Here is a 12,829-nt window from a genome sequence, read left to right as displayed (position 1 = left end):
CGCCTGGCATGCGTGCAGCCTGGATTCAATCCTCAGCACCACATACAAAGATGTTATGTTCGCCGAAAACTAAAAAAAATAAATAAATATTTTAAAAAATTCTCTCTCTCTCTCTCTTTCTCTCTCTTTTAAAGAGAGAGTGAGAGAGAAAGACAATTTTTTAATATTTTTTATTTTTTAGTTTTCGGCGGACACAACTTCTTTGTTTGTATGTGGTGCTGAGGATCGAACCTGGGCTGCACGCATGCCAGGCGAGCACGCTACCTTTTGAGCCACATCCCCAGCCCTCTCTCTTTCTTTAAAAAAAAAAAATATATATATATATATATATATATATATATATATATATATATATATATATATTTGGAGCATCTTCATTTTCAAAGTGACTTAATTATTTCAGAACAACACAGGATAACTTCACCAGTGTTATGGATGTCAGTTTTAAGAACTTGGCCAACTCACTGAAATCGTTCTTTATGACATAGACACATAGAGATGAAGTTTTAATTCCAAATAGCTTCTGTAAAATTGTTTTAAAAACTAATGGAAATTCTTAAATTTTACTTTATAGCAACAATTACATATCAATGTGGTTTCTCGGGATAATTTTTCGGAGAGTAGAAAATGCAGAAAGTGTTAACATAGACTTGACATATGATATACAGTCATTCACTGATACAGGTAAGACTTTGTCATTGTAGAGCTGTGATTCTCAACCTTGGCTGTGACTCATTATCATCTGTCTAGGATCTGCTGCCTGTAATTTTTTAAGTTCCACAGTTGGTTAAATTAAATAGTATATACATATTATAGAAATCTGCACTGTTATTTAAGAAGGGGAAAAAATAATGAAGCAATTTTCAAGACATTAAGGAGGGGAGGGGGTTGCAGAAAAATATATATAGTGTACTACCATTTGCATAAATAAAAAAATGTGTATTTTTGCTTACAAATCCATTTGAAAAGATATTTATTTGAGAAAAAGAAAAGCAGCAGCAGCAGATGTCAAAGGTTGTTGCTTCTAGGTAGGAGAACCAGTATGTCTAGGGGGACAGTGATAAATCTCTGAGTACTCATAAATCCTTTGAGTTTTGGACCATGTACATTTGTTATCTGTTTTACAACAAAAAGAAAGCAAGCTAATTTTTACTGGTGGTTCTTTGTGTGCACAGCCAGGGTTCGTAACCACAGTCATAAAGATGACTTGATTTCTGTGTTTTTTTAGAAAAAATATCAAACTTGCTGAATGTGTTTCAGGATCAGTGAAAATAATGTCTTTCATATCTATCCCCCAACTACACCTCTTTGAATATCTTAATATATTTGTTATAAACTTGAGTTGTTGAATCTGAAATAGTATACATGCTGTTATTATTCTTGACTTACCTGGTCTTCTGAATTCTTTTGAACTAGCCTTTTCATTTATATGATAATGTAGATTTGCATACTTCACCTAGAACCACCAAGTCACACTCTCTGGGGATGGAACCAGAAAATCTACAAATTATGAATTATGATTATGAATAAGCTCTCTAATAACTACTTTATAAGCAGTTAGAAATGAAATAGCCACTGGGATGAAAACAGATATAAATTATTCCATTCTAATTGAGGGTCAAATTCAAAAAGGAGAAGGTTGGGATGCTCTGTTTATTATAGATTTATAAAATGCTCCTTTCCAGATATGGAAACTTAAAGACCCAGGAGATTATATAATTTACTACATTTTACAGTAGTTGCTGTGCAAAACAAGCCTCCCAGCCCTCTCTTCACTGGGTTTATAATTTAATTGGCCATTCACAGTTAAAATACATTAAGTAATTTGTATGATCATTAATATATCTCATTATCTTAAAAGGTGTGAATAGCAGTAGAATGGGAATCTGAGTAGTATGTATTCTGGTCTTGTCCAAGTCTTCAGGGCTTTTGAGCCTAATTTCCCCACTTGTACAATACGGATGTATTTGTAGATAGTTTCTGAAGTCTGATGTTTTGTGATTAATGTGGGTTACAATAATAAAATAAGCCTATGGTAGAGGGGGAACTTGAATTGCATCTTGGATACTGGCATAAGAATTAGTTTAGACTGTGGGCAAGGAATTATGCAGAAAGATTGACTTTTGGGAAAATAGCAAAAAACAATATTTGGAAAAAGTCTTTTTTCTGTTTATTTTGTTAATGACGTTTGATTATGAGAAAGTCTGAGAAGATAGACATATGGAACTAGTCAATTCTTGGTTAGGATTGTAGCACAATGCAAATATTCTAGAAATATTTAATCTGTAAGAGGTGTCTGCATCTGTGTGTTTGTGTTGGGAAAATATTGAAGATATATGCATTGGGGAGAAAAAAACAGCTCAAACTTCAGAAGGAAGTTTCCACTTAACATGGTTAACATTGTTACAGTTTACAGACAGGCAAACAATATAAATATGCTAAAGGAAGGAATGAAAATTGAAGCAACTCATGTAAAGAAAAAACAACTTCATCACTACCTTCCAGCGGAGATTCTTCAAAAGAAGAAAAAGGTGAGTCTATAATCTTAATTCTCCAGTATGGCTCCACTCAAATAAATGATCATGAAATCAAATTTGAATTTTAATGTCTCCCATACTGATTAAGAGAAGAGGAAACTGGTATAGACAATCAAGGACTAAAATCCTTACCTTCAGGAATTATAAAAGATGATTTGCTTTTATACCCTTCAAAATTGAAACCAGTCTTATATTCTCATTTGTTTTTTGAAATCCTAATAATTTTCCTCTGTTTCAGCAAAGTCTGTCTGATGTCAATCGATGTTCAGGTGGACTTCAATCCAAAAGATCATCTCTGGACAGTAGTTGTCTGGATAGTTCTAGAGACACTGATAATGGAACGCCTTTTAATTCCCCAGTGTCTACAAACAAATCTTCCAAACCTGAAAGTCCTCCTGCAGGAGAAGCAGAAAGGTCTGTATATCAAAATTGTCCTTTTAGTCTTCTGGTTTTTTGAGGACATTACGAATTTTTCAATAACTTTGCTAAATATCTTTTTTTTATATTTATTTTTTAGTTTTCGGTGGACACAACATTTTTATTTTATTTATTTTTTATGTGGTGCTGAGGATTGAACCCAGCACCCCGTACATGCCCTGCGAGCGTGTTACCGCTTGAGCCACATCCCCAGCCCAATATCTTTTAAAATTATTAAAAAGATTTAGATTTTTATAGCTGCTGGTCAGTTTCTTGTTTAGAAATACTCTACAATTTGTGGTAGTGCTGTGAGATATGGTATATAGGCTTAGAAACATGTGGGAATCAGTAAGTACACCAGAATATACAGATTTTTCGCTTAGATTTTTCTGTTAATTCTCACTGAGCCCTTTGCCTTTTTCTTCATTGAAATTTTAAAGTAGGAATACTTGAAGGAATTCTGTTAAAATTAGAGTTTGGAAAATAAGCAATATTTAAATAATGTAATGATGATAATTTAACATTTTTATTAGGAATAATGCTGAACCTGCTGCTGTAATTGTGGAAAAGCCACTGAGTGTTCCACCAGCTCAAGGATTATCTATTCCAGTCATCGGTGCAAGTAGGTGTCTAAAACTATATTTCGAATGATTCTACTACATAGGTATTTAATTATTAAAGTTGTTTTTCTCTTTTTCAGAGGTTGACTCTACAGTGAAAACTGTATCATCCCCAGCTGTGTGCACTATTCCTACTGTGGTTGGGCGAAATGTCATTCCTAGAATCACAACACCCCACAACCCTGCCCAGGGACAACCACATCTAAATGGAATGTCAAATATATCTAAGAATGTTACACCCAAAAGATCCCATTCCCCATCTGTAGATGGGACTTCTAAAAGGTTGAAAGACATAGAGAAGGTAAAGTTACAACTTGAGTGGTGTTTTAGTATGTTATTAAAGTAAGGATAATACTAAAGAAATCCACAATTCTCCATAGCAATATTAGTTTTCAATTAGGAATTGAAAGTTTGAAAAGAATATTTCAGACCCTAAAGGAACAATATTACTTGATCATCCTAAGTTCAAATTACTAATGTATCTAAATTTATCCTTGACTTCTACAAGTCATTATTGGTAATTAGATTATTTCTTGTGTTCTGTTGATATTCTCTGCTTCCAGTAGGTGGTGGTAAAGCTTTATTTACTTGTTAGAGTCTTTATTGATTTAACCAAAAAGCTATAGAAATGAAGGGTGGCAGTTGAATTCAGTCTAATTTAAATTCCCTTCCCTCACCACCCCATGTTTGTGGTAGTTTTTGATGAGCCTCATTATTAATTATTTTCTATTTATATGGATTTGTATGGTTTTTGCAGGTATGTATTAGCAACTCATTTTTAATGTTTATATTTTAGTTTATTCGACTTGAATCAGCATTTAAGGATTCCCATTCTGCTGAAGAGAGAAAAAGAAAATCAATGGTAAACATATTAATATGCTTCAGAATGTTTACTTTTAAAGAGCAGTGTATCAGGAAAAAAATTATATGAGTAGGTCAGACTAGATTTGTCAGGCTTTAGTTGTTTTATTTAAAAATTTTTTGGGAATTTTTTAAGTTGTAGATGGACATAATACCTTTATTTTACTTTTATATGGTGCTAACCCAGTGCTTCACGCATGCTAGGCAAGCGCTCAACCACTGAGCTATAACACAGCCTCTTAAGTTTTATCTTAAGTTTTATTTTAAGTAGGAATAAGTAATTGTACATGGCAAAGTTTTCACTTGTATATAATTCTTCTGTTTTTAGGATGCCATTGGAGGAGAATCTATGCCTATTCCAACTATTGATACATCACGCAAAAAGGTAATAGATAGTCTTATTCACAAGTACAATACATAAGTAAAAATTCATAGATAATCTACACATACAAAAAGTTTATTAAGAGCTTAGCATTGGAGAGGCTCAACAGGTACAATACATAAATAAAAATTCATAGATAATCTACACATACAAAAAGCTTATTAAGAGCTTAGCATTGGAGAAGCCCAGCTTGGTAAGGATTAGTCCAGTGATTACATAAGAGTTGGGCACCATAAATTCTCTATATTTTGCCTCTCATGGCTACAATCCTACAATCCCAGTGGCTCAGGAGGCTGAGGCAGAAGAATCACAAGTTCAAGACCAGCCTCAGTAACTGAGGCCCTATCTCAAAATAAAGTGTAAAACCAGGGGCTGGGGATATAGCCCAGTGGTTAAATGCCCCTGGGTTCAATCCCTGGTGCTAAAAAAAAAAAAAAAAAAAAAAAAAATCAACACTGGAAAATGGTAAGATTTTCCCCTATTCTCAAAGACCAGTAGTCTAGTTAGGGTTAAAGATAGAAATAACATACAAAGTATATAGTTCTGACTGACTGTACATAACTCAGAAATCAAGAAAAGAGGGAGTAATTTAAGAAGATTTCATGATACTAATGTTAAGGTTTTGTTCATCCTTTGTTTCTTATTTATCTTTAAAGATATAGGAAGGGGATGTAGCTCAGTGGTAGAGCACTTGCCTAGCATGTGTAAGGCCCTGGTTCAATACCCAGCACCACCAAAATAAAAAAGGGTGGTCATCCTAGGAATTACCAACACCTAAGAAGAGTATAGCTTTTATTTTGTACCACTGCTTAATGTTAAAATTTAGGTTTGATAATTAGAAACTATACATATTAATATTTTGAAGGAAACAAATATAGCAGTATACATAGTAAGTACCTTTATATAGAGCATGAACTAAAGAGTCCCTAAATCTTTTTTGTTTGTTTTTTTAGGTGTGGATGGACACAATACCTTTATTTTATTTTTTTTCTTAATGTGGTGTTAAAGATCAAACCCAGTGCCTCACAGATGTGAGGCAGCCCCAAGAGCCCCTAAATCTTAATTCAAAGTTTAATCTTTTAAGAGTTACCTTTGAGACAAATAATATGTAGTTAAGCATGATAAGCTAATAAAGGGTGATCAAAAAAACCTTGTGGGCTGGGGATGTGGCTCAAGCGGTAGCGCGCTGGCCTGGCATGCGTGCGGCCCGGGTTCGATCCTCAGCGCACCACATACCAACAAAGATGTTGTGTCCGCCGAAAATTGAAAAATAAATACTAAAATTCTCTCTCTCTCTCTCTAAAAAAAAAAAAAAAAAACCTTGTATAAATCACAGAAAGCCCTTGTCTGAGAAATTACAGTGAACAAAATAGTTTATCTTTACCCCTCTCATTAAATGATAAAGTGCTCATTACAGTCAGCTTGTCACTTGTGAGGTATCTCAGGACATATTAGCCATTAGAAAGCAAAGGAGTATCCTCACAGGCCATTAGTTGTATGATTTGGCAACACAAGACAAAGTTATAGGTGTATAATTATATTAAGTATGATAATGGAAGAAAAAAATTTTGAGGTGGATTTTTAAAGTATTAAAGAATGAAATAATGTGTTCAGAGTTCTTAAATATTTCGAGTATAAAGGTAAGTGGGTAAACCAGACGAATGTGGTAATTTTAATAATGCCTGAGTCTTCATTGATCTATCCTGTACTTTTATCTATGTCCAAAATTTTTCTTTTCTTTCTTTTTTTTTTTTTTTTGTACCAGAGATACTCAACTGAGTCACATCCCTGGCTCTATTTTGTATTTAGAGACAGTCTCACTGAGTTGCTTATTAGCACCTCGCTGTTGGCAAGGCTGGCTTTGAACTGATTTTCCTGTCTCAGCCTCCCAAGCTGCTAGGATTACAGGCATGCGCCACCACACCCAGCCATAATTTTTTGATGGAAGTGAAAATAGAGAAATTTATTTAGCCAATGTACCACAGAGAATTTCTTGACAAGAAACTTTATTATACTATTTCTTTTCTTTTTATATATATAAAACTTTATATATATATATATATATATATATAAACTTTTTTTTTTGTTATTTTCTTTTTGTGGCTTTCTGTCCTAATGTTGCATAGTTACCAGTGATTACATAAGAGTTGGGCACCATAAATTCTCTATATTTTGCCTCCTATGGAGGCCTTCGAAATGAATCTTTATTAAAAATCAAAATAAAACCAGGATACTGGTTTATACAATATATATATATATATATATATATATAGTATACAGTATATATATATATTTTAGTTGTAGATGGATACAATACCTTTATTTTATTTATTTTATGTGGTGCTGTGACTCAAACCCAGTGCTTCACATAGGCTAGGCAAGTGCTCTATCACTGAGCTACAACCCCAGCCCCTATCATACTGTTTGCATCACACAGGTCTATATTTTTAGAAGTCTTTCTTTGCTTCTCAATTCCTTAGGTTCTTCATTATATAATAATTCTTTAGCATCCTCAGAATACCTCACACAGATGTCCCTGAATTTCACTGTCATCAGTTACCTGCCTAGGTTAAAAACTTCAGTTTTCCGGAAAAATTATGTATCTCATGATTGGGAGATTCATGAATGTATTACAGAAACTAGTTGAAGGATATAACTCAAATATCAGATTTTCTTCCATAACCCTCATTTTTCATTTCACACCCCAAGAGTTTCCTGTTTAGTTACAGTGTACTTCCTGTTTCTAGTATCATTGCCTGACTTCAGGGACTAGGTTCTTTATGCATTTCTTTTTTGTTTGTTTGTTTTTAAAACATTTAGTCATAGATGGATGGACACAGTACCTTTATTTTATTTATTTGTAGCAGTGCTTAGCATCTCTGTAGTATTTCTCAATCCAGAAGTAGCAATTGATTTAACACAGCCCTCTTCTCCTATACCTTCTTACCCTCATGCCAATTCTTCCCCTTTCCCTTGTTCCTCCACTTTTCAGTTCTGTATTTTTTAAAAAAAAAACTTCCAAAAGCAAGAAAGGAAATGAACAAACAATACCGGAAGGAAATATTCAACACATACCTGAGTAATTAGGAGCTTAAGGAATTTGGAGAGAAACAGTTGGATGCTTTATTTTATATATAGCTCTCTATATATACAGATATCACATATATAATGCTTTATATTTATATATATATATATATATATGTAAACATTTGCTTTTCCTTTTTTGTTTCTGTATCTTTCTAATAGAGACTACCAAGTAAAGAACTACCAGATTCATCATCCCCAGTTCCAGCAAATAACATCCGTGTCATCAAAAATTCCATTCGACTGACCCTTAATCGGTAAAAGCAGTGCCTCCTCACTTAAGTGAGCATGTAATCATATAGTGGCATAGATATAGCCACTCTTTTCAAAATAGAAGTGGCTGTTATACGTAAAATAGGTGAAAGTTACAGTCATCAGCCTAACGACCTTGAAGTGGTTTTTGAACTCTCACACTGACCTGCAGATGCTGTAGCATTCTCTCACTGATTGCTACATACACTCCTCTGAGGATCACCTGCTATCAAATTGTCATCTACAGTATTATGGCTTCGCATTTGGAGGTTTTACTGCCTTAACTTTTGATGTTTGTTTCTCTTGTTATGGGAACCAGTTCTTGGCCACTTGGACACTGAAAACAAGTGCTAAACACTTTCTTTTTTCTTTTTTCTTTTTTTCTTTTTTTTAAGTCTTATGTTGTAATCATTGTATAGAACTGAAAAAGTTGAAAAAAAATTTTGTCTTGTAATTTTTCAAATGTTAATGCATTTATTTTAGTATCAGAGCCAGTTTCTGAAACCTGAGATGAATGAATGTGAGATATCTTTTCTGCTTCCTTCATTTGTGTAGATGTATTGTCTGTTCTGTTGGTTTAAATTATTTTTTTCTAGATGGCACATGGAATATTTAAACTTTTTTTTGTTTTTTTCTTTTTGTGCCTTTCTGTCCTAATGTTGCATAGTTACCAGGGAGGATTAGTCCAGTGATTACATAAGAGTTGGGCACCATAAATTCTCTATATTTTGCCTCCCATGGAGGCCTTTGAAATGCATCTTTATTAAAAATCAAAATAAATCCAGGATACTGAAAGTCAGTATATGAATGGTGAAATTGTTACATATCCTACTATCTCATGCCATTCTTGTTAGTTGACCGGTATTTTTTACTGAGGATCAACTCATTTCACCATCAACAAGATACCTTTACATACGGCAAACTTGTATTTTTGAAGTGTAAAATTAACTCGGCATGATAATTCCTGACCATAATTTACCCCACAACTTCAAAATTTCTTCACGGACTAGGCATGCAGAAATAAGCAGTGGATTTTATTGAACTCTAAAGGCATTTTTGAATGACATTGTTAACAACCATTAATTGGCTCAGGACCTTTGTAATTTTTATTTAACTATATTAGTTGTCTTTTTTTACACTGCTTTTTTCAATGCACTTATTAATATTTTTTAAGTTTCATGAATGCATGCTCAGTTTATTAAAATCCATAACCATGTAATTCTTGTAATATGTTGATTCAGTGTTTTGTAAATGAAGTCGTATGTATTTTCAGAGTATTTTTGTATGTACTGTAAGATACCATCTTTTCAAAGAGAAACCTTTAAAACCTTTACTGTCTCTCTTTAGTCTAATTTTTTAAATATGAATTATGCTTGAATTATTATATTTAAAATGAAAATGTATAGATTGCACAGCCAGGAATGCCAGTATATGTTACAGTTCTTCAGCTTTCATACCACATTTAGTGGGCCAGTAGGAAAAACAGAATGGTACATTGAATAGTGAAGAAATACCTGGTTGTATATTTTATAGGACTCATGGGATGCCATCTAGTCAGTGGAGAAATAGCAGTCCATTTTCTCTTGCAAGCCCCTTTACCGTTGAGTTTAAATCCTTGAATTCAGATTGTCAGAGAGCAGTATCTTCCATCTCCCACTCCTGTTTCCCATCCCCTAGGTCTCTGAAATACAAATTCTAGTGTTTAGCTTGTACAAAGAAAAATGTGGCAAACTTCTAGAAGGAAAAATAATTGTTCCATTATTAACTTTTTCCCTATCAGCAAAAGATAAGAATGAAATCCCATAACCAAGTTGTAGTTTCCATGGCAAAGTCATTCTCTTAGCTGACCCTTTTCCTGTATTCACGTATTTTGGATTTGTTTTACAAATACTCTTATTTGGACAAAATTGAATGATTATGAAAGAATTGAAAAACTGTCACTTGACTTCAAACTTTGAAAATTCTTTGGTAAGGGACTTAATTAAATTTTATATACTTGAAGTGTCTCTGTGTTTCTGTATTTCCTCTCCCCTGCTTTTATAAATCAGTCTTTAACATCTCTTTAGGAATTCCTTATAGGGCTGGGGATATAGTTCAGTTGGTAGAGTGCTTGCCTCACATGCACAAGGCCCAGCACCACAAAAAAAAAAAAAAAAAAAAAAAAAAAGAATTCCTTATATCTCCATGTTTACCCTGTTATAGAAACATATTCTTTGGAGTGGCCAGTGGAGTTTTTCTTTAACAAGAAACAACAAATCTGACCCCCTACCATAATATAGTCATTTCTCTTAGAGTAAAGATCCATTCTGCATGATGTTAAGCCATGGTCAATGGTACAAATTAGAATCCTCAAGAATAGTATTCTTCAGCTTGTTCAGTCATGGAGGTTGATAAGATGCTTTTGAGATGGTGGGTTTACTCAGAAGTGTGTTCCTCATCCTGACAAGCAGGAAGGACTCAGTACATTTTGTGACCATAGTAGGAGCTTCCATTGTATTGGTTCCAAGGAAGTAAAAGGAGACAGTGTGGTCTAGGATTGTATGTTACGTTCAGAGGCACTACATGTATTCATTTTCAAGTGGAACTATACCTAGAAATACATTTCATAAAGTCCCATAACCTGTTCTTCAGTATATAGACACATATTCATTTTCACACAGTATTAGATTTTAATATATTCATTTTTCAGTGACTAACTTTGGAGAATAGTGTATATCAAAGGAAAATAGATGATGTTTAAACCTTAGGGACTTAGAGATAGTAACTGGCTCAAAACTGTAAAATTGGGGCAAAAGAATGAATTTTCCAAGTTTATTGGTGCTTAAAATAAGAAGAACTTTATCTTAAGATGGTGTTTAAGTGTTTATTTTATACTATAGTAGCAATTAAAGAAAATAGGCTGAAGTTATTTTCCACTATTATCCCACAATTGTGAAATGAGAATTCCTAACTTGGGGATCATGAACCCTTTATATACGAGATGTTTTTGTTTATATATTTTAGGGGGATGAGGGGTCATAACTTTCATAAGTTGCTCAAAGTGATTCATGACCCGAAAAAGGGAAAGGAGGTAGGAACCACTAGGAATGAACAATCCTAGAATATTTCAAATTTCCTCCATTTGATTTTGCTGTGGTGTATTTCTGAAAATGTACTGTGGCTCTTAACTAGTAAAGTATTGGTAGAGGATCTGGAACACTATTTCTAAAGTTCTTTATATACTTCAGATGAAACATACCAACATTATAAAAATATACCAACATCAGATTATCATATGTCTTCATGTTAAATCCACTAACAGGGTCAAACTTTAGTTCCAACAAATTTAACCTAAGATCCATCTGAGTAAAATAGCTTAGAATGATCATTATAAGTGATATAAAATAGAAATAATCATCAAAGGTCCTAATCCTTTGCGTTCAGTAACATTAAATTTTTCACTTTCTCCTCCATGTTTGTCATTCAGGCCAGAACACACTGAACAGACCAATAAATAGAAGTGTTTTAGTTAAAAATAAATATTTTTGTATAAAGTGTTTGTGTTTAAATAAACAACTGCCTAACAAATCATCCAAAGCTTAGAATCTAAATTGGTTGTGATGCTAATAACAAATAGTGCACAGATGGAAGAAAACCAGTCTCAATAATAACAAATTATTTCCTTTGAGGTTTTCTGAAGAATTGTACAACGTCATGTCCTTCCCAAATTCCCTAATTTTTTGAAATAATTTTTCTGATATAATTTTATATTTAAAATCAGTTAAACATAAATGTATTAAGTTTGTTATAATTTTAAGCTATTACTGCATTTTAACAGACTGAAAGTACTTAGGCTGTCTTTGATGTAAATGGTGCTACATCATTTCACAGTATTCTATAAAATGAATGCAGCTGCTGTTCCTTTCTAGATGTTTGTGTGGTTCATATTAATTTTTCCTGCCTTTATTTGGATTGTTTTATTTCTTAGTTGTACATATGAGACTTATTTGTCTGGAATAAGTAATCAAATAAACTTGCTTTGATAAATAGGTGGTGGTTGAGTAATGTTATTTGGGAGCAACTCAAAAGTGCCAGAAGTCTTTCCTTATTTTTCAAATTGATAGCCAATTTGGTCATTTTCACTCAGACTCTTTTTGGTAGATAGTGTTATCCTTTCCCACTTAATACAAAAGCAAAGCTCAGAATCAATTTGCCTCACACAGAATCACCTATTAAACATTTAGCAGTAACAGTTTGTACAATCTGCTCTGAATTCAAAGAAGTTTCAGCTTTCTGCCCTTTGGGGTGCTCTGACCACACTTTCATGAAAAGGTCACTTGAGCCATCTGTATCAAATAATGGAGGCAAAATTCTGTCATTCTTGTGGTCAGCATCAGGCAACCAGAGTCCTCTGTGCTAACGACTGAACAGAGGTGTGTGTAGCAATCAAACCTTAAATACTATATAGACAAGCATAGGTTACAGGGTACATTCTTGTAAGAACACAGTGGCTAGTCACAGCTAGTCTACATCCTGGTACTGGATTCACAAATTTGAGCTTCAAGGTTACTAGCAAGCCACATATGTCACCAGTGGGAACACACTGGATACTTATTAAGCTACAATCTCCTGTATTGACTGAAGTACAGACAACAGGACTTCTAGTAGTCACTTGTGAAGTGAGGGTTTCCCAATTA

The 12,829-nt window shown here is 33.5% G+C and overlaps 1 protein-coding gene across 2 annotated transcripts in view; it reads left to right on the top strand.

Moving 5' to 3' along the window:
• The window catches only part of PAPOLG (poly(A) polymerase gamma), a 37,533-nt gene extending 25,406 nt beyond the window's left edge, over positions 1–12,127 (top strand). Inside the window, exons 15-22 of one of the 2 annotated variants that reach the window (XM_081264648.1) lie at positions 575–684; positions 2,410–2,531; positions 2,776–2,951; positions 3,488–3,576; positions 3,655–3,875; positions 4,371–4,436; positions 4,764–4,820; positions 8,064–12,127. In XM_081264648.1, the coding sequence (XP_081120774.1) occupies positions 575–684; positions 2,410–2,531; positions 2,776–2,951; positions 3,488–3,576; positions 3,655–3,875; positions 4,371–4,436; positions 4,764–4,820; positions 8,064–8,162 (940 nt within the window). In that variant the 3' untranslated portion in view covers positions 8,163–12,127. The remainder of the gene's footprint in view (positions 1–574; positions 685–2,409; positions 2,532–2,775; positions 2,952–3,487; positions 3,577–3,654; positions 3,876–4,370; positions 4,437–4,763; positions 4,821–8,063) is intronic. The other variant, XM_081264649.1, reaches the window with a different exon arrangement.
• The last annotated feature ends 702 nt before the right edge of the window (positions 12,128–12,829 follow it).

This window comes from Spermophilus citellus, assembly GCF_964194105.1.
Source record: "Spermophilus citellus genome assembly, chromosome: 13".
Taxonomy (NCBI): domain Eukaryota; kingdom Metazoa; phylum Chordata; class Mammalia; order Rodentia; family Sciuridae; genus Spermophilus; species Spermophilus citellus.
Note: the sequence above shows the minus strand (reverse complement) of the source record. Positions and strands in the feature narration are given on the sequence as shown.